The sequence below is a fragment of the Mirounga leonina genome, unplaced genomic scaffold, assembly GCF_011800145.1.
Source record: "Mirounga leonina isolate KUSES-001 unplaced genomic scaffold, KU_Mleo_1.0 Mir_168, whole genome shotgun sequence".
Lineage (NCBI taxonomy): Eukaryota > Metazoa > Chordata > Mammalia > Carnivora > Phocidae > Mirounga > Mirounga leonina.
Window position 1 is genome coordinate 28927529 of NW_023270426.1, and position 21960 is coordinate 28949488.

At 40.9% G+C, this 21960-nt stretch overlaps 1 protein-coding gene across 2 annotated transcripts in view; it reads right to left on the bottom strand.

The window, feature by feature from the left end:
* Positions 1–21960, bottom strand: part of PRELID2 (PRELI domain containing 2) — a 58261-nt gene that overhangs the window by 20762 nt on the left and 15539 nt on the right. For both annotated transcript variants that reach the window (XR_004680905.1, XM_035014386.1), the window contains exon 4: positions 14483–14588. Coding sequence is in view for 1 of the 2 variants with exons in the window: in XM_035014386.1 (XP_034870277.1) it covers positions 14483–14588 (106 nt within the window). In the remaining variant the exon portion in view is untranslated. The remainder of the gene's footprint in view (positions 1–14482; positions 14589–21960) is intronic.

Below are 21960 nucleotides of genomic sequence, written 5' to 3' on the forward strand. Positions count from 1 at the left end.
TCCAAAGAAAATCACATCATGTCAGAATTAAAACCAACCCTCCTAGTCCAATCTCGATTTACAAAAGATGATACTGAAGTTCAGAGCAACCAGTCCAAGCAATGTGGCCACTGAGTGCGGCCAAGGCAGGGCCCCCACCCGATTTCCTGATTCTTGGCCCCTGCATTAAATGCTGCATGAAATAAGTCAAGCAGAGAAAGTCAATTATCATATGGTTTCACTCATTTGTGGAACATAAGGAATAGCATGGAGGACATTAGGAGAAGGAAGGGAAAAATGAAGGGGGGCGGTAATCAGAGCAGGAGACGAACCATGAGAGACTATGGACTCCGGGAAACAAACTGAGGGTTCTGGAGGGGAGGGCGGTGCGGGGATGGGTTAGCCCGGTGATGGGTATTAAGGAGGGCACGTACTGCATGGAGCACTGGGTGTTACACGAAAACAGTGAATCATGGAACACTACATCAAAAACTAATTATGTACTGTATGGTGACTAACAATAAAATAAATTTAAAAAAATTTTTTTAAAAATAAATGCGGCATGATGTGTGGAGACATGACTTCCGATCACTATGCAAATAATGCCAGTGACACATGTAGGGCTCAAGAAACCACTTTCTGCCATTTCAGCTAAGGGCCTAACTTCTCAGGTTCATCGAGTTTCATAGCAGGCAATGCCCCACAGTTGCAGCTGGCTGACTGCAGGGTTTCCCCCAAAGTTTTACCACTGAGCAGTCTATTACAACCCTGATGAATTCAAATGAGCCATCACGGGATTCTGGATTCTTAAGTCTCACAGTCAAGGTAAAGGCATTGACTTAAACTCAGGGAAAGGACCAAAGACTGTTATCACTCACAGCATTCTTATTTTCACCGAGAGGTTTTCACTACAAAGGCTACATTGCTTGGTTGGGCGCCTGGGTGGCTCAGTTGGTTAAGCGACTGCCTTCGGCTCAGGTCATGATCCTGGAGTCCCTGGATGGAGTCCCGCATCGGGCTCCCTGCTCGGCAGGGAGCCTGCTTCTGCCTCTGACCCTCCCCCCTCTCATGTGCTCTCTCTCTCTCATTCTCTCTGTCTCAAATAAATAAATAAAATCTTAAAAAAAAAAAAAAAAGGCTACATTGCTTGGCACTAAAACTCTAGAGAAAGCAGGACAAGCTGAGCTGATGGGGAGGGAATAGGTAAGCAGAGGGCCGTTACCATCATTTAACTGATCTAGCAATAAAAAATCTTGAAGATTCACATAACCAAGAAGGAAATACAGGTTATTATACTGATGTTCATATGTCATACTGGTGACTTTTATTTATTCTTTTGAATGACACTTTTATTTGCTGTCTTCCTCTTAGAATTACTGGGTTTTGAAACGTCCATTCTTTTTTAGGGTAGTGACTACCATGCACGTGTGTCTACTAGACATTCATTTCACAGATGAGGAACTGAGCAGCTCTGGGCAACCAGTCCAAGGCAACACCATTAGCGTGGAGGAGGACTGAGGTCAAACAATTAGTTAATGACAGAAGCATTAACTTTCAATGTCTTTGGAGTAGGCATCAGAAGACTGGAGCTAACAATTTCATTTCCTCTTCACAATAATCCTATGAGGGTAGAATAATGAACCCTGATTTCCTAATGACAAATGAAGTTCTAAGAGGTCCTTCATTCAAGTCACACAGCAAGAAAACTGGCAATACTGAGTTGGCTTCTGGTGGAAGCTACAAATTGGCAAAAATTCTTTTGTAAAGAAATTTAGCGATTCGCATCAAAGGTCTGAAAAATGTGCACACTCTTTAACCCAGGAAGTGATGAGAAATATACACAAACATTTGTATTCATGGATTTACCACAATATTATCTATAATGGTGAAAAAAAATGGAAACCAACAAGAAAAGCAATTCTGCCAATGGACTATTATGAAGGCATCAAAACTCATGTTTTTAAGGAAAATGTTAACAGTGTGTCCATTAATGAAAAAGATGGGCTAACTAAACAGAATAATCCCAATTTTGTCGGGGGCGCCTGGGTGGCTCAGTTGGTTGAGTGACTGCCTTCAGCTCAGGTCATGATTCCAGGGTCCTGGGATCGAGGCCCACGTCGGGCTCCCTGCTCCACGGGAAGCCTGCTTCTCCCTCTCCCACTCCCCCTGCTTGTGTTCCCTCTCTCGCTGTCTCTCTCTGTCAATTAAATAAATAAATAAAATGTTTTAAAAAAAATCCCAATTTTGTCTTTCAAAAAAATACCATACATACATACAGGCATACATATGTATGCCAACATACACAAAGACACATAGAAGGAACTAAATCAAAATGTTAAATGTGGATAAAATGAGTATTAAAATTATGGATTTAAACAAATGATAAAAAATAATTTCTAAAAACCATAAACTGCTGCAATCAAATTTTTGTTCAGGTAAATATGTAAGAGGGTATTTACATATAAAAATATCTTTCTTATCAGAGAACTTCTCTTAATGCTAGTAATTCTTGAAGTTTCTTTATTTGCCAGCCATACTTAATCTTTAAAATATCCCTATGAAGTACACCACTATCACTCCAATTTAGAGATGAGAAAATTGAGGGTCCAAGATGTGAAATGCGACATCTAGGAAGTGAAAAAACCAGAGCATGGACCGAAGAGCACTTCTCTGAAGCTTCACATTCAATCCTTATGTTAAACACACAACCAAAACCTTGTTTCATGCTAAATAATCTTTCTTTTTTTATTTTTATTTTTTTTAAAGATTTTATTTACTTATTTGACAGAGAGAGACACAGCAAGAGAGGAAACACAAGCAAGGGGAGTGGGAGAGGGAGAAGCAGGCTTCCCACTGAGCAGGGAGCCCGATGCGGGGCTCGATCCCAGGACCCTGGGATCATGACCTGAGCCAAAGGCAGACGCTTAATGACTGAGCCACCCAGGCGCCCTGGAGAGAGAATCTTTTTTTTTTTTTTTTTTTTTTTTATTTGACAGAAACACAGCAAGAGCAGGAACACAAGCAGGGGGAGTGGGAGAGGGAGAAGCAGGCTTCCCGCGGAGCAGGGAGCCTGATGTGGGGCTCGATCCCCGGACCCTGGGATCATGACCTGAGCCGAAGGCAGACGCTTAACGACTGAGCCACCCAGGTGCCCGCTAAATAATCTTTCTAAAGGCAGAATATCCTAGGTTCAGGAATTGAAATCTGGTACATGATTATTAGGACATCTACAATTTGCCTAAAAATACGTCAGCACATTCAGTATCCTATTATGGTGCCTGTGTTAGTTCATATCGTACACCAGGGACAGTCGGTTGTCCCCATGCAGGCTTCAGGCTCTACAGGTTGGGCTATGAGCAGGCTAATCAGCAAACCTACTCTCCAGAAACTTCAGTTACCTTTGTCCTTGAAAACGAACAGCAGGGGCTTTGATAATTGGAATAAGGAATGTTAAAATTGTGAATTTCCGGGCGCCTGGGTGGCTCAGTCGGTTGGGCGACTGCCTTCGGCTCAGGTCATGATCCTGGAGTCCCGGGATCGAGTCCCGCATCGGGCTCCCTGCTCGGCGGGGAGTCTGCTTCTCCCTCTGACCCTCCCCCTCTCATGCTCTCTCTCTCTCTCATTCTCTCTCTCGAATAAATAAATAAAATCTTAAAAAAAAAAATTGTGAATTTCCACTGGTAAAGTTAGTGACTTCCTAGCGAATGTGCCACATGGACTCTCGTTAATTTAATTAGGGGAACTTAAGATACAGGGGTCAGCTCAAATTTCCAGAGATACACCCATCCTTGTACAACGAAGGTCTAAGATTCTATCCAGCAAGCCCTATGCCAGCCAGCTTTAGGGATGGCACCCAAAGTTTATGCCTAGATGGTCCTATGACCACCCACTGGATCAGAAGATTTGGCCGCCTGATGCGATCTTTAAAACAGCTGAATCCTGCCTTTGGAATAGTGTCAGCTCTGCTTTCAGTGAGTTAGCTGCTGATGCGACTCATGGTCAGAGCACCCAAAAGGACAGAGATTTAATCAAACTGATGAAACAGGTCAACTATTTTGTGCCTACTTCTAAACAAAGGGTTAACAAAATGTACATGCTGCAGAACTTTTTTATAAGCTGGTAGTAAGGTTTTGAGGGTGCAGTTGACCCTTACCAACTTCTAATTATTACCAATTCCCAATATATGTCAAAAAGAATTTAACAGTTGTGCATGCAACTTGGCATACCAATCAGCTGAGGTCAGTATGGTGAGCAGTACTGACACTGCTCCTAGTGATTCCTGCCTCTTGGTTTATGCCCCGTGTAATCCCCTTCCCTTGAGGGTGGGCTACATCTCATGAACACAGTACAAAATAAGCAATGGATGTCACTTGTATGATTAGGTAACAAAAAGTATGGCTTCCGCCTTGCTAGCCATCTCCTGCCTCCTCTCTTGCTTGCTGCCATGTCGTGAGGGCCCCGTATGGCAAGGAACCAAGGGAGGCTGGTAGAATCCTACCAGCAACCATGTGAATGCATCTGGAACTGAATCTTCCCCATAGAGCCTTCCAGTGAGATCACAGCCCCAGCCAACACCTTGATTATATCTAAAACCCTGAAGCAGAAGACCCAACTAAGCCATGCCCGGACTCCTGACCCACAGAGACTGAGAGACAATAAACGTGTGCTGTTGTAAGCTGCGGAGTGCCGGGATAATGTGTTATACAGTCACAGATGACTAATACAGTTTACAAAGATGATGCGACCAAATAGCAGCCAGGTTTTTCAAATGCCCGTTTGGATGACTACAAAGACAGTGTCTCAGTGTATGTGTGCATGTGTGTGTGTACATATACACATACACACACATTTATAAATACTGGTATATGCCCAAAAATAGTACCTTCTGTCTCGGAGAATTATATTCCACTATTAAAATGGATTTTTATAAACACCCTAAGGAAACAGCATGTTCAGATATCTTTAGCTGTAGCGTGTGTAGGCCAGACCTTCTTTAAAGTGATGTTCAAACTGTCTGACTTGCCCACATTGCTTCGGTGACAAATATTTCACATGCTGTTGAATTCAGCCTCGCTCCGCTTCAGCCTCCTGATCAACACAAGAATAATGAGGGGACGAATAATGGGGCCTTGCCAGGAGAGTGGCTAGGATAACAAATTATTTTATTATACATTGAAAATGTATTTCACAAACTTAAGGGGGAAAAAAAAAAAACCTCTACGCCAGTGCATCACGAGAGCTCTGCATTTCCACAGCATTTGCGGTGTCTCCAAGCACAGAAACAACAGGGCTAAAAAAGAACACTTGCATGACAAGAGCGTTATTACCCATATTATCTCCTAAGCCTCTCCCAGAAGAGTAATACGGGGAAATCTGCAAGAACCACGTGGGAGTCCACCAAAAACTTCTTTTGATTTTGGTTTGGAATTTTGGGGGTCGGGGGCCAGGGGACTGGCGACTGAATTTGGGGGAGATGGAGACAGTTACAACCAGTGTGGTATGAAGCATACTTTCTCAGTGGGAACCACATCAACACAAGGTGACAATTTACTTTGGGGAGTGAAAAATATTTTATACTTTTTATGTATAAAGCAAAGGCATAATATAAGTGTATAAACAGATAATCAGTATCTCCATGGTATTAATAGTTCATGGGGAGGGGGACAAATAGAAAAAAAAAAAAAGTCTAAAAAGGTTCACTGGGTATGGGTGGGTGCTAATGAAGAAAAGGCTGAAAACCAAGACCCAAGGCCTACCTTCCCATAACTAGAGAGCACCTGCAGAGCTACACGTGCCCAGGGAATAGCCCCATCTCTCTGCTGTGTCCTTCTCCCAGGATCTCTGAGGTGGGACTTGACTGGCCTGGGCTCAATCCAGCCCTGCTTCACATCTGTTGGCCATTCCCTTAGGCTGCAGAAATGTGTATGAAGCCTTTCATGTGTCTCAGACTTCCCTCAGTTCCTATTTTCTGTCAGGTCCTTCTCTCTGTTTTCTTCATCTATTTTTTTAACGTGCTTGCTTACCTCAAGGCAAGTTAAAATATGTACTTAAGTGGTATCCATTGTCTATGGCACTTTTCAACACTTCCAACCTATCATGGATCAAAACTGTCCACGAGAACCTGAAATTACGACAGAGAGACAGAGACTATGGCGGAGTCAAGAGACAACTGAATGCCTCTCAGACTGAGGAGAGCACCATATGCCACACTTGCTGGTGTCACCAGCCAAGAGTAGAGTCTATTTAGCACCACTCTTCTGGACGGACTTGAGAAAAATACACAGCAATGGTACAGTCCATTGCTGCCACAGACAAAGAGAGCTAGCTATCTCAAAAACAAACTTTTAAGCAGTTCCTCAAAAATTAAAACAGAATGACCACAAAATCCAGAAAAAGAATTGAGAGCAAAGACTTGAACAGGTATTTAGAGACCCCTATTCATGGCTGCATTATTCACAATAGCCAAAAGGTGGAAGAAACCCAAGTGTCCACTGACGGATGAATAAACAAATAATATGTGGTACAAATACATAATGCAATACCACTCAGCCTTAAAAAGAAATACTGACACACACTATGACGTTGATAAACCTTGAAAACACTAAGCTAAATGAAATAAGCCAGATACAAAAAGCACAAATATTGTATGATACTTACATGAAGTACCTCAAGAAGTCAAATTCACAGAGACAAAAAATAAAAAGGTGGTTGCCAGGAGCTGGGAGGAGAGAGGAATGGGGAGTTAATATTTAATGGCTAACCGAGTTATTATTAGGAAGATGAAGAAGTTCTGGATTTGGATGGTGCTGATAGTTACACAACACTGAATGTACTTAATGCACAGCAGATTGCATTTAAAAATAGTCAAACTGGAAAATTTTACGTAACATTATCACAATAAAAAATCTTTACTATAGTTTTTAATAGAGTGGGAGGAATCAGGCAACCTTTACTGTAGGTCTTCCTCTACTTCTTGATTTATGATTTTAGCAAGTCAAGTAACATCTGGAAAACTCATGCTTCCTCTTCTCTAACGCTCCACTTCCCAAACTTCAGATCATCGCATGTACTCAACAGCTTGTCCTCTGTTGTGTCCCCAGGAGTCAGAGCCAGAAAATCTGTGTGCAGTGCCTGAATCTGGATTTGATCAGCAGCTCAGGATCCATGATTCCCTGAACTTTCCAACTGATGGATGACATTTTCTGTCTCGTCTCGTATGTCACCAACCACACCATTCCCAACATCACCTTCACAGGTATGTTTTCTTCTTGAGGTATAACTGGCATACAACATTATACTAGTCTCAGGTGTACCACATAATGATTCAATATTTGTATGTACTGTGAAATGATCACCACAGTAAGTCTAGTTAGTGTTCATCACCATATAAAATTACAGGATTCATTTTTGTGATAAGAGTTTTTAAGATTTACTCTATCAGCGACGTGCCAATATGCAATACAGTATTATTAACCATAGTCACTGCGTTGTACTCTACACCCCATCGTATTTATTTTATAACCACCCCTGGCAACCGCTAATTTGTTCTCTGTATCTATGAACTTGGTTTTTGCTTTTGTTTTATATTCCACCAATCAGTGGGATTATATGGTATCTGTATTTCTCTGACTTATTTATTTAGCATAATACCCTCAAGGTCCTATCCACGTTGTTGCAAATGGCAAGATTTCGTTCTTTTTTAGGGTTAAATAATATTCCTGTGTGTGTGTGTGTGTATGTCCCACATCTTCTTTATCCACTCATCCATCAGTGATACTTAGGTTGTTTCTGTAGCTTGGCTAATGTAAATAATTCATTATTTACACGGGGGTATATATATCTTTTGAGTTAGTGTTCTCATTTCCTTTGGATAAATACCCAGAAGTGGAATTGCTAGATCATAGGATAGTTCTATTTTTAATTTTTTGAGGAACCTCCATACTGTTTTCCACAGTGGCCGCATCAGCTTACATTCCTACCAGCAGTGCTCGAGGGTTCTCTTTTCTCCCACCACCAACACTGATTATTTCTTGTTTATTGATACCAGTCATTCTGACAGGTGTGAGGTGGTATCTCATTGTGATTTCGATTTGCATTTCCCTGATGATTTGTGATATTCAACATTTTTTCATGTACCTGTTAGCCATCTGTATGCATTCTTTGGAAAAATGTCTATTTGGTTCCTCTGCCCATTTTTTTTAACATTTGTTTAGGGTTTTTGCTCTTGTTTTTTGTGTACGGTATAAGAAAGTGGTTCAGTTTCATTCTTTCGCATGTAGCTGTCCAGTTTTCCGAGTACTATTTGTTGAAGAGACTGTCCTTTCCCTACTGTATATTCATGGTTACTCCATTATAAATTAATTGACTGAATAAGAATGGTTGATTTCTGGGCTCTCTATCCTGTCCCTTTGATCTACGTGTCTGTTTTTAGGCAATACCATAATGGTTTGATGACTACAACTTTGTAATATAGTTTGACCTCAGGGAGCACAATGCCTCCAGCTTCTTAAGATTGCTTTGGCTATTTGAGGTCTTCTCTGCTTCCATACAGATTTTAGGACTGTTTATTCTATTTCTGTGAAAAATGCCACTGAAATTTTCTTTTGTAATATAAAGATATTTTCAAGACAGCACAAAAACAAACCCATGGTCCAGAGGAAAGCAGAAAAAAAGTATATAACATTAACAGCTGAACATACCCTCAACCTGCCTGGCACTCTGGAATTTAGGTCAGGTAGAGTCTGGATAAAACGAGTTGGGGGGGGAAGGGGCTCAGACCAGAAGGGAGGACGCTCTCTAGCCATTTAAAACCAGCATCATAGCCCTCATTCCCCTTGTCCAGTCCAAGTTCTTCCATTGCAGCTGAATTCCTTGCTTCTGCATTCCTCCATCCTTACTGTAAATACCATATCCCCTTGCTCTGGCTCTCGCAAGCACACCACGTCTGCTGCCCCACATGCGGGGGCTTGAGTGCAGAGCGCGTGGATGTGGCAGTGGGTATACTCATTAACAGTACATGCGGGAGCCAGTGACGTTAGGGTTCAAATCCCAAGTTCACCACTCACTAATTCTGTGACCTTGAGAAAACTGCTTTATCGCTTGGGACCTCAGGTTCCCGATGCATAATATAGGAATAAGAGTTCCTGTGTCACAGAGTTGTTTAGAAAAGTAATTGGGGGGGGGGGCCCTGGGTGTCGCAGTTGGTTAAAATGTCTGACTCTTGACTTTGGTTCAGGTCATGATCTCAGCGTCCTGGGATGGAGCCGCGCATCAGGCTCAGCAGGGAGTCTGCTTCGGTTCTCTCTCTCCCTCTGCCCCTTCATTTTCTCTCTCTCCTTCTCTCTCTCAAATAAGTAAATAAATCTTTAAAAAAAGGAAGAAAAGTAATTTAGGTAATGTGCTTGGCATCTAGTAACCTCTTATAAGTACAGTCGTTATTTTAATATTCTTCTCAGCACTGACCATAGTGCTAAGCACCAGACACCAAGTGGGGCTCAATAAATTCTCATTATCAGCAGATGTTTATTCATTGCCTGTCAAGCTTTCCACTCCAAGCTCTTAGATACCTGTGAAATAAAGCTGTAGAAGGCACAGATTCCACTCTTGTGAATTCTCCTTCCTACTTGCGTCTCCAGCATCCTATGCAGTGCCTGGCATATAGTGGATACCCAAAGTGTTTGTAGAACTAAACTTCTGAGTTGAAAATCTACTGTGTGTTCAGATGAATTTGAAGAGAAACAAACAAACATGTAACCATAAAAAGAAAGTATGAAAAAAAAGCATGTGAGTTAGATTTTTTTTTAATTCTTGAAAACAGGAAGAACACCTTCTGTGTATTTAACCTGTGTTTTTCAATCTACTGAAAACTTTCAATATAGTTTTCACACCTATTTGTGGGACTGCATTAAAATTCCCACCTCGTGGGGCACCTGGGTGGCTCAGTTGGTTAAGCGTCTGCCTTTGGCTCAGGTCCTGATCTTGGGAGTCCCAGGATGGAGCCCCAAGTCGGGCTCCCTGCTCAGCGGGGTGTCTGCTTCTCTCTCTCCCTCTGTTCCTGTTCCTGCTCTCTCGCTCACTGTCTCAAATAAATAAATGAAATCTTTAAAAAAATATATTAAATTCCCACCTTGTAGACAATTAAATTTAGGATCCAGAGGGATAAAGTTATTTGTGCCACATTACAAAAACAAGGGGCTTTAGTGGGCTAGAAGTTAGAACAGCTTCTATTTCAAAAACATAGTTGTATGGTGATTAACATAATTTAAAAAAAAAAAAAAAAACCATAGTTGTTGATTTGGCTACCAGAGGGCAATCCCCATTCACCTGCCCACATACTTCCATTCTAAGACGAAAGTGAGATCCAAGTGATATATGAAAAGTCAGCATTTGTGTCAGAAAGGCCCCCGAACTGCAAGTCACCTTCGAGTGGTAAAGGGAGGAGAGAAAAGCAGTTGCACAACCTCTGGAAGCACAGAAACACAAGTGACCTCACCTTGGGGGCCTGCATCCAGGGCCAGCTTCTTTTTTTTTTTTTTTTTTTAAAGATTTTATTTATTTATTTGACAGAGAGAGACACAGTCAGAGAGGGAACACAAGCAGGGGGAGTGGGAGAGGGAGAAGCAGGCTCCCCTCCCAGCAGGAAGCCCGATGTGGGACTCGATCCCAGGACCCTGGGATCATGACCTGAGCCGAAGGCAGATGCTTAATGACTGAGCCACCCCGCCCGCAGGGCCAGCTTCTAACTGACAAACACAGAGATACAAACTTTGTGAGAGCCTCATCGTGCTTTCTCTGGATAAAAACAGATATCAGATCCCATCTTCACCATCACTAAACAGCCTCAAGGATAAAGTCCTAAAGTGAAAATAAAGTCACCTAAAACACTCTCACGGTAACTTCCACAAAAGCCATTTATGCAGGCTCAGCTGTGAAGGTTTATCACGAAGTCAGGCTGATACCGGAAAACATCAGCACTTGGATAAAAGGTAAAAGACAATTTAGCACAAGTGGCTCCTAAAATTGAAAAGCTAACTCATTAAACTAAGCCTCTGGGGAAAAAAAAAAAAAAAAAAGAGGAAAGTCAGAAAAGGCAAAACCTAGCAAGAAAAGCATATTCTTACTTCTGAGCAGAAGTGAGAAAAAAAGAGGAATTAGTTGGGTTCCTCACTTTAGAAAAATTTGAAGTCACTTGATGATTTCCAGATCATATTCATCAGAAACCAACTGAGATGTAGCTGTGCATTCTATATCCTTTCTACTCATTTCCACATAAATGTAGGAGCACTGCCCAAGCTACTCTGGGTTGAGGGGAATTGGGATTAAGATTAATAAAACCCCCTCTCGGGGTGCCTGGATGGCTCAGTCGTTAAGCGTCTGCCTTCAGCTCAGGTCATGATCCCAGGGTACCGGGATCGAGCCCTGCATCAGGCTCCCTGCTCCTCGGGGAGCCTGCTTCTCCCTCTCCCGCTCCCCCTGCTTGTGTTCCCTCTCTCGCTGTCTCTCTCTGTCAAATAAATAAATAAAATCTTAAAAAAAAATAAAATAATAAAAATATAAAACCCCCTCTCTGCCATCAAGAACACAGAATCTACTGTGAGACCATGCCAGAAGCCTTTGGGAATGTTGGCACATCCCACCACCCCTTTCCCTGGGACGTGACATCCCGACCCTGACCCACAAACTCACAGCCCAAGTTGAGCCTTATTCGTAAAACTTGACTTCCACCCACCTGGCCATGCTTGACCCATGAAAGGACAAGAGTCCCTCCCAAAGAATTTGGAAATCAATGAAATAAGCAGACAGCCTCTTTGTTGGCCAGAACTCTGTATAACATACACACCTGGACTACGGAGGCCCACATCATATTCTACAGTCTGTGGAGCAGAGAAAGAGAATAAAACAGATGCATACTCTTACGGACAAGTGCTAAAGAAGGAATACTATGGGTTCCTGGCAGCTCTCCGTCCCAGGGCAGACCATTCTGAAGGCTGCCCGCCTCACCACCCTTGTACCCTTATAGTGAGCTAGCCTAAAGTAGTTTCTGTTACTTGCAACCAAAGAGTCGTAATAACTACAGAAGGAGTAAGACCACAACATAAATGCATCTAATACACAGCATGGTGCTAAGGAGGCAAACATGCTGCTTCATTCATCAGAACATAACTTGGCAGTAAAGGGGCACGGAGTAAGACTCGTTGTAAAAGATGGGGATGTGAGTCCAGACTCCACTCTGCTAGTCCCATGACCTTGAGTAAATCCATCTACCCTATGCTTAACGCAGTGCCTAACACAAAGCACATGCTCAGCATGTATGTGTCAGAAAAAGGAAGGCAGGCTAGCAGCCACCCACATATCAGATGCACTTACTCCTTCAAGACATTTCTCATTAATACAATGGGACTAAGAGTGTCTACTTTATGTTATCTCACAGGATCAGAATATACATACCTGTGTATGGTTAAAAGTCATTGGTAGGTTCAGATTGATGGACAGGTCAAATATACACCCACCTGAATTAATCAAAGAATATTCATGTATCTAGGGGCGCCTGGGTGGCTCAGTTGGTTTAGTGAGACTGCCGTCGGCTCAGGTCCTGATCCTGGAGTCCCGGGATCGAGTCCCGCATCGGGCTCCCTGCTCAGCGGGGAGTCTGCTTCTCCCTCTCTCGCTCCCCCCTCTTGTGCTCTCTCTCTCTCTCTCTCTCTCAAATAAATAAAATCTTTAAAAAAATAAAATAAAAGATTTTAAAAAAGAATATTCATGTATCTAAAGCGGGGGTTGGCAAACTACGTAGCCCACGGGCCAAATCCAGTCCACCACCTGTGTTTGTATGGTCCACAAGATAAGAATGGTTTTTACAAACGAATATTTGCAACTGATGGTAGGGAACACTAACTTTGAGTCACAATTTAGCTAACTGTTACGTTCCCCCACAAAACAGAATCCCATTTTTCTGATTAGAAGAACTGTACTACAAATAAAATTCAATTATTATTATATTTTTATTTTGTCAATACAAAATTTATGGAAAGTTATTTCTCTCGTTATAAAGTACCAACATAATATCTCCAGTTTGCCTTTTGGCCCACAAAGCCTAACATATTTACCATCTAAAATATGAAAAAGTTTGAAAAAGCTTGTCGATCTTGATTAAAAGAATGTACAAGAAAACTCTCTCAGGGATATAGCAATGAAATTATTCTTCTCATCAGCCCCATTACTTTTAGCCCCATCAGTTTTGCAGAACATTTGAGTTTTTACACATGCATACTTTGCAATAGAGCAGAACAACCTGCAGTCATGTCTGTGTAAAGGTCACATCAGACCTTCCAGAAGCTCAGCTACCCACTTCACACCCAGCTTAAACAGGCTGGGCCGGTCTATGCACCTCTAGGCCAGGAACACATTAACCCTGACAGTATGTTTATGGAGTACGGTACAGGATCAAACACTCATCACCCTCAGCCTCCCAGACTAACACATCGTGGTCCAGGTTCATTCCTGAACCTAGATCTGCAAAGGGAGAACAAAGGTTCGTTACCCAGAAAATCTCTGGAGTCATAACAATATTCCTTCAGACCAGCCATTAAACCTACTATTAAACCTATTGTTCCACGATTAATAGCCATTAAACCTAGTATTCTACAAAACAAAACAAGGTAACATATGCATAGCATTAGTCCCGAGTAAATCGTGGAAGTAAGTGATTATGCTCCTCATTACAATTAATAACAACAATAATTAAAAAGTAAAATATTATAAATAAAGCAAGTTAATAAAAATGAATTTGCCAATACTGCAAAACACCTGTAATAAGTATATAATCATGCAAAAGGAACAGACTTTACCCTAAAGAAGTTTTGAAAATAATGCTATGAAGGCAAGAAAATAGCACATATACAGCTCTACATAAAGACAGATGTAAAAATAGGATAGTACTACTTAAAACAGGGTACAGACCTTAGAACCGTAATGTGGCCTCTGAAACACCTTCATGGAAGCCTGAGCTCCCACAAGTATGGAGTTTGAAAACCATAAGAATTGACCACCAGGAGCTCATAAAAATAGTTACTTCAAAGGTTTGAGGATTAAATGAGATGATAAATAAAAAATTCTTTTTACATTGAGTGGTACAAGTAAGTGCTCAATAAATATTAGCTATTACCTTTTTTTAAGGAAATAGTTGTCATCATTCTGTATATACTGAAAATATAATTATTCATTCTGATTATATCTCTTACTTAGACTCTAAGCATTTCCCATATTATTACATATTCTTCACTGTCATTTTTTTAATTTAATGGGTCACAAATGGTACTTAAGTTTTACTCTGATTTAAATGTATGTAATAATTAGCAAACAATTATTTTTGCATCTATTTATTTTTGCTTATTAACTGTATTTTTTTTTCATGATGTCTGCTCATGAGCCTTATTCAATAACCCAATGGTAATCTCCATGGTTTCTTAAAATGAATGTTGGTTCAAAGCAGAAACAAGCTTACCTTCTGGGCACCCTGTCTTAAGAACGTGCTGGCAAAAGTTTCCAAAATGTAGTTGAGAAAGCCAGCCCCTGTGATTGAAATCCTGCCTCTCTGAATGAACTCTGTCCTGTAAAACAAAAAACAAAAAACAAAAAAATGCAACTTTGATGTCATTCTACATTTGGATATTTAACTACAGATTTCCAACAGCATAGTTACCATTTACGATCAACACAAAACAATGTCCATAACAACGCAATAAGTGCCTATTACAACAAAAGTTTTGTTAAAAAGAGACTTAGAATTTATATATACAATTATTTTATTCAGATTACGTTGTTAAAGAGTAAATTTTAAAAGTTCTCCACACAAATATTTTTAACTATGAGAGGTGATGGATGTGTTAACTAACCTTATTACAGTAATCATTTTGTAATACAAACATATAAAATTATGTTGTATACTTTAAACTTACACTATATGTCAGTTATAGCTCAATAAAACTCAGGGAAAAAAAGAAAATATATAGCTGTATTAGTCTAATTATAGCAACTGCAGAATAAAGGATTTCTAGTCACACCTAAGACATAATTCCATGATAAAAGTGTGACAGTCAAGAGGTCTGTACTCTAAAGTGTTGTTCTACTTGACCCACAACAAAATAAACTTAACTGATTCCAATTAAAATAAAACATATATATATATATACTCATTTCATGCAGCAAAATGGCTTCTTAAAATTGAGTCTGAGATAATTATCAGATGTATAACTTTGGTTAGATTACTAAGCCATCAGTTTCCTCATGGGCAAAATGAGAATAATCATAGTATCATCCTTTCACAACTACTGTGAGAAGTAAATCAGTTAATACACATAATGGGAACATGAACTATTCTTGAGAAACAATGAGCATTCATTAAATGTTAGCCATTATGACCACAGAGAGACAGGCAGTAGAGACAGACTGGAAAGCCAGAAGCCTGGGATGACTTCTTTAATCTTTGACTGGAGAGGGTGGTGAGATTAGATGTGCCACTATGCTATTTAAAGTTCTACCAAGAGGGGCGCCTGGGTGGTTCAGTCAGTTAAGCATCTGCCATCAGCTCAGATCATGTTCCTGGAGTCTGGGGATTCAGCCCCACATCAGGTTCCCTGCTCAGCGGGGAGCCTGCTTCTCCCTCTGCCCCACCCCTGCTCGTACTCTCTCTCTCTCAAATAAGTAAATAAAATCTTTAAAAAAATAAAGTTCTACCAATATTAATTATCTCCATTTCATAAAATGGATTAGATAACACTTTTTTTTTAAGATTTTATTTATTTATTTGTCAGAGAGAGAGAGAGCACAAGCAGGGGGAGCAGCAGAGGGAGAGGGAGAAGGAGGCTCCCCACCAAGCAAGGAGCCCAATGAAGGACTCGAGCCCAGGACCCTGGGATTATGACCTGAGCTGAAGGCAGACACACAACCGACTGAGCCACCCAGGCATCCCGGATTAGATAACACTTGAGAGTAATGTCGAAAGATGGCAGAATAGAAACCTCCAGATCCTCACTCTCCCATGGGGATTCCAAGTCAACAGTACATGGACCAACTTGCCTTTGGGGGAACTCCAGAAACCAGTTAAGAGTTTGCAGCACCCCAGGTGAGTCCAAAGTCAAGAGAAGCCACATCAAAGTGGGAAAGAAAGTTTGCTGCACTTACCCATCTTAGCTCCCATCCACCGAGCAAAGCTCAGTGCAATTGGGGAAAAACTCCCCACTTCTAGCTTCTCCCCCAGGAGGCAAAGAGAAGAATGGAATATCCAATATTCTGGCTTTACAAGGGGGCTGCCCAAGAGATCACGGCAACTTGAGAACAGGGGCAGACCTCTTTAACTAGAAAATTTCACACACAAACCTACAGAAGAATCATCACCAGAAAAGGTTTGAAAGAACCCCAGAATCTCAGGGCGCCTGAATGGCTCAGTCAGTTAAGCGACTGCCTTCAGCTCAGGTCATAATCCCAGAGTCCTGGGATCGAGCCCCACGTTGGGTTCCTTCCTCAGCGGGGAGCCTGCCTCTTCCTCTCCCTCTGCCTGCCACTCCCCCTGCTTGTGCTCTCCCTCTCTCTATCTCTATCAAATAAATAAATAAATAAATAAATAAATAAATAAGAAAGAACCCCAGAATCTCTACCCAGGCTGATTAGTAAAGGTCTTCCTCTGCATGAAACCAGTCCATTAAGACTAGGGGAGATGGCTGTTTTTTTCAAAGGCTTGAGTTTCAACAAAAGATCATGAAGTGTACAAAGAAACATGGCTCACCCAAAGGAGCAAAATAAATCTCTGGAAACCAAGCCTAAAGAAATAGAGATCTATGACTTATCTGACAAATAATTCAAAATGATCATCTTAAAAGTGCTCAGTAAAGGGGTGCTTGAGAGGCTCAGTTGGTTAAGCATCTGCCTTAGGCTCAGGACGTGAACCCAGGGTCCTGGGATCAAGCCCTGCATCAGGCTCTCTGTTCAGTGGGGAGTCTGCTTCTCCCTCTCCTTCTGCCTGCCGCTCCCCCTGCTTGTGTTCTCTCTCTCCCTCTAATAAATAAATAAAAATTTAAAAAAAAACTCCAGTAAACTAAAAAAGAAAACAGAGAGACAATGAAACAAAATCAGGAAAATGATGCATGAACAAAATGAGAATATCAACAAATAGTAACTATAAAAAAAAAATCAGAAGGTGAAGTATACAATTGAATTGAAAAATGTCCTAGAGGGATTCAACAGCAAACTTAAACAAGCAGAAGAATCAGCAAACTTGAACACAAATCATGTGAAATTACAGAGTTAAGAGGAGCAAAAAGAAAAAAGAAAGAAAAGTGAGACAGCCTAAGGGACTTAAGGGACATCACCAAATGGATCAATTGTACACATTATGGGAGTGCCAGAAGCAAAGGAGAGAAAGGGGCATAGCCTATTTGAAGAAATAATGGCTAAAAACTTGCCAAATCTGAGAAAGTAAATGGACATCCAAATTCAAGAAGCTCAATGAATACCAAAAATGATAAATCTAAAGAGACCTACATCAAGACACATTATAATCAAACCATCAAGCAAGAATCTTGAAATCAGCAAGAAAAAAGCAATTTATCACATACAAGGGAGGTCCAATGATTTTCAGAGAAACTTCATAGGCCAGAGTAGAATAATATATTCAAATATTCAAAGTACTGAAGGGAGGGGGAAAAAAAAACACTAAACACTACAAACCAAGAATACCTATTTGACAAAACTATCCTTCAAAAATAAAGGAGAAATTAAGACTTTCCCAGATAAATAAAAAATGAGGGATAAATTTGGATTACATTTAAACTTGCCTTGTTAATTCACGTGTTCCACATGCTAACCAGCTACTGTACACTAAGCGCCTTACTCAGGGCTAGAGATCCACAGAGGAGAAAGTCTCTGGCCTCCAGGATCCCACTGACTAGTGGGAAGGACAAATAGGCAAGTGGTTGAGTGTCATGCCGGCTAATAGAGCCAGGGCATTCCAATAAGGAAAACCACAAGGCCCCAGGCAAGAGAACATGAAGAAACAGAGAATGTCTGAGAAGCCACAAGTTATCTGAAAATACCCAGTACTTAGTAAGGAGCTTAATAAATTCTGTTCATAGGAATGACCAGAGCATAAGGTGGGCACAGGAGATATTAGGAGAGGACTCTTAAGGACAAAGGGAGACCAGATTGCAAATGGTCTTCTCATGCTGAGGAGTTTAGACTTTATCCTGCAGGCAGCAAGGACTCCCCCTCTGAGGCCACCAAGTAACAGGTAGAGATGAACAGTTACATATGCACCACTGACTAAATAGCTCAGTGCCACTCTTTAATGTTTTTAGACCATCTCTTATTCCCCATTTGCAACAAAGTACCCACATTCAGTGAGTTCAGTAAGCATTTGTTATATGAATAAATACATTAATATTACATTTCTTTACAACCAAAAATATTCAACAAAGGAAGTATTTCCTCTACTCTCTTCTATCTTCTATCTCTATGGAAAAGAGATGGGAGCCATGTCTCCTGTATGTGTATTTGGACGTGTGTGTGCATATCTATATCTATATATCTATATATCTATATATGAGCACACTTGCTCACACTAAGAACGATACTCTGAGAAAAATATAGATCCAAAAAGCTGTGATTCTGGTAAAAAATAGTTATCATAACTCTTATTAGACCTTCTAATTCTCTAGTAGCAGTAGCCTCTATACGCCAATCATGCATTCCATAAAAGGAAGCCTCTCTCTCTCTCTCTCTCACACACACACACACACACACACACAGAGTTATCCTAGCCAATCTGACATAAATAGTCTAAGCAAATAGTCAGTCTAGGCAAAGCAGCTTCTACCTCTTAGATTTAAGCCTATTTAAAATGATTTGTTCATGTAAAGTGACACTAATCTTTCCTGTCTTTATTCCAGATTAGTCAGAGTAGAATTTTACAATGATTTTAATATTTAAAAATGAAAAGTTGAGCAGTCTTACACTCTTGGGAGAGATAAACTCTTCAGTCCTCAAGGCAAGTGTAGGTGAGGGATTAATAAAAGTCTCTATTGCATCATATTCTAACCAATATTTCTTTCTGCTACTTTTAGGAGACGTAAGTGCTCAGGAAAGCACTCTCATGCCTTGCCCACATATCAGAGAATAACAGGGCAGTAAAGTGGGGTCATACCCTCACCATCATTGAAATGAGTTTATCCTAGTATATTTTAAGACTGCTAGAGAAGAAAATGTTGCACTTTCCCTCAATAATTCATTGACAAAGCACATCAGACATTTTCTTCTTACTACACATAGCCAACCTAAATCCCTCATGCTAGATAACCCTTCTTTAAGTTCCTTCGCAAAACATAGCAGGTTACACAACAATATACAGTTTAATTTCAGCTCTTAAAAAAAAGAAGCAAGAAAGAAAAGATGGACTGATGGATGGAAAGATGAATGGACAGAGCTGCAATATGAAAAGAATCTCTGGATGTTAGAATTATAGGTGTTATTTTTTCATCTTCTGCCTTTTACTGATTTTCTATAATATGTATTACTTGGTAATCACCAAAACTAATAACAATAAGGACCTAAGGATCATTTCTATATAAATAAAAAGTTACTCTTCAAAAGGCTCTGTGCTCCCAAGAACCATTCTCAGTAAAGGTACATGCTACCTCTGACTTACCATTCACTTAAAATCTCATTAAATCAACTCTTGGCTTTCCTTTCCCCACACTATGTAACCTCTGTTTTTTGTGCCTTTTGTCCTAAGACTTTCTACTGCCCTCAAGCTTGAAGTGTTTGATGTTTCACTCAAGAGACATAAAGATGATTTGAGTTTTCCTACATCTACCTTTTATCTCTGTGAAGCCTAAAGGAAGGACTGATCACATTTATGATGTTACCTACCCAGGGTCACTTTTACTCTTCAAAAACTCTGTAGCAACAGTGTGTATTATGTATCAGACACTGTATTATCTTCTGAGGTTGTTACTCTTAACACATTTTCTCTCTTTTACACATGAGGAAATGGTGGTAAAAAGAAGTTAAGTAGCTTGCCCAGGGTCATATAGTTTGGTGGATGTAGATTCGTTATCTACTGTTTCAAAACCCCAGCCCTGCTCCTGTGTCAGTTAACGACACAGCCACCCTCCTAGTCTATGATATTAGAGACCTCAGCAACATGTTCTATTATTCCCTTCCTAATCAACCCAAACATTCAATCAGTCACCAGACAGTGTTTATTTTACTTCTAACGGCCCCTCCACAGCCCATGTCATTCTCCTCCCTGCCACTGCTACGGCCAATGCTTGGGGTTAGCATAGCAATTTTCCCTTTCTAGGACCACAGCTGCCTCTCAGTGGGATCCTGGTCTGCAGCGTGTGTCCTCTATAATCCACGCTGCCCGAAGTCAGTTTCCTAAGCACCTGCTCATCTTGTCATAGACTGCTTACAAAGTCGCAGAGAATAAACCCTGAATGCTCAGTTGAGATTCGTCCATACTGCTGCATGTAACTTGTCCGTTCGTTTTCACTGGCGCATAGTGTTCCATTGTTTGAAAATACTCCAAATTATTTATCCATTCTAGTGAAGATGAACATATTATAATGTATCCAGGGACGTAGGTCCAAAAGTGTCTCTAACATATAGATTAGTTGAATGTCTGGGTCACCAGGACACGTGCAGTTTCAACATCAGTAGATGATGTCAAATGTTCTTCTAAATTGTTGTACCTGTAGGGTTTTTTTTCTTTACTGCTTCAATGCCAATTGCAATGGCTAGCACATGGTAGACAAATCAATAATGCATTAGGAACAAAAGCATGAAGAGAAGGAAAGAAGGGAGAGAAGAGAAGGAAGCAAAAGAATGAGAGAATTTATAGTACATCTCAATACTTTTGTCAGGGCAGTTGAACTAAGTATCTCGAGATTTCTACCTGCTAAGGTCAGTAGGGGGCAGCGTCCACTTGGCTCAAAGATAAGGCACCAGAGTATCTGGAAAATGATGATAGAAGAGGAGGCTCACACATGGTGGTGCCTGTATCAGAGTCACATCTCTTGCTCTGTCCCCAGGCAGGCATCATTCAACACAGAACACAATGGAATCGTGACAGAGAATGCACACCTCAAACCTAGGAACATCGTTGTGAAAGTGAATGCCAGTTTATACAATCAGTCTCCTGCTTTTAGGTCATTTAAAAATGCGTTTCCTTCTGGATTTGGGAAAATAAAAAAGCTCAGGGGAATATAGATGAATTAATTCCCAGAGCACGCAGCCACTAGGTCTGAATCCTCAAAACGGCAGTTTCCGGGAAAGCAAAAGCTCTTAATGAGATCCTGTCCTTGAATTATTGACTGGTTAGGTATGGCAAATCTTGCCTAATTGTTTTCATGATGGGAATTTAATTAAAGTGTCTCTGAGGGGGGAAAAAGTTTCCACAGATATTCCTGTTGGGATGACATCTCAGTTCTAATCATGGTGATCCTGGCATTCTCCTGTAACCACACAGAGGGATAGCCCAAAAGAAAGGCAGGGTCTGCAGGTCAGACTGCCCGCTCCCGGTCCCAGGGTCTAACAGTGCTGCAGAGACTGCCGGGCTCCTACGTGATTCCAGCACACCAGAATACGTGGTCTCGCCCACGCCATCTTACCAAACCCATTCACATCATAATGCTTCCTCAGAGAACCAATCCAACTGACAGAGTTCTCAGTAAGTGCCAAGCAGTCTTAGCCTTAACACACATACACACACACACACACACACAAACACACAAACACACACATAGGGAGAGAGAAAGAGAACACAGATTAAGGGTGTAGGTCTTGGATTCACATCTCAATCTCTAACACAGAGTGGAGACCTGCCAACACAGGCAAGTACCTAATGCTGTGTGAGGTTTAGTCTTCTCAGTCAAAAAGGATTAATAATACCTATCACACAGGTTGTTCCAAAGGTGAATAAGATAGTAT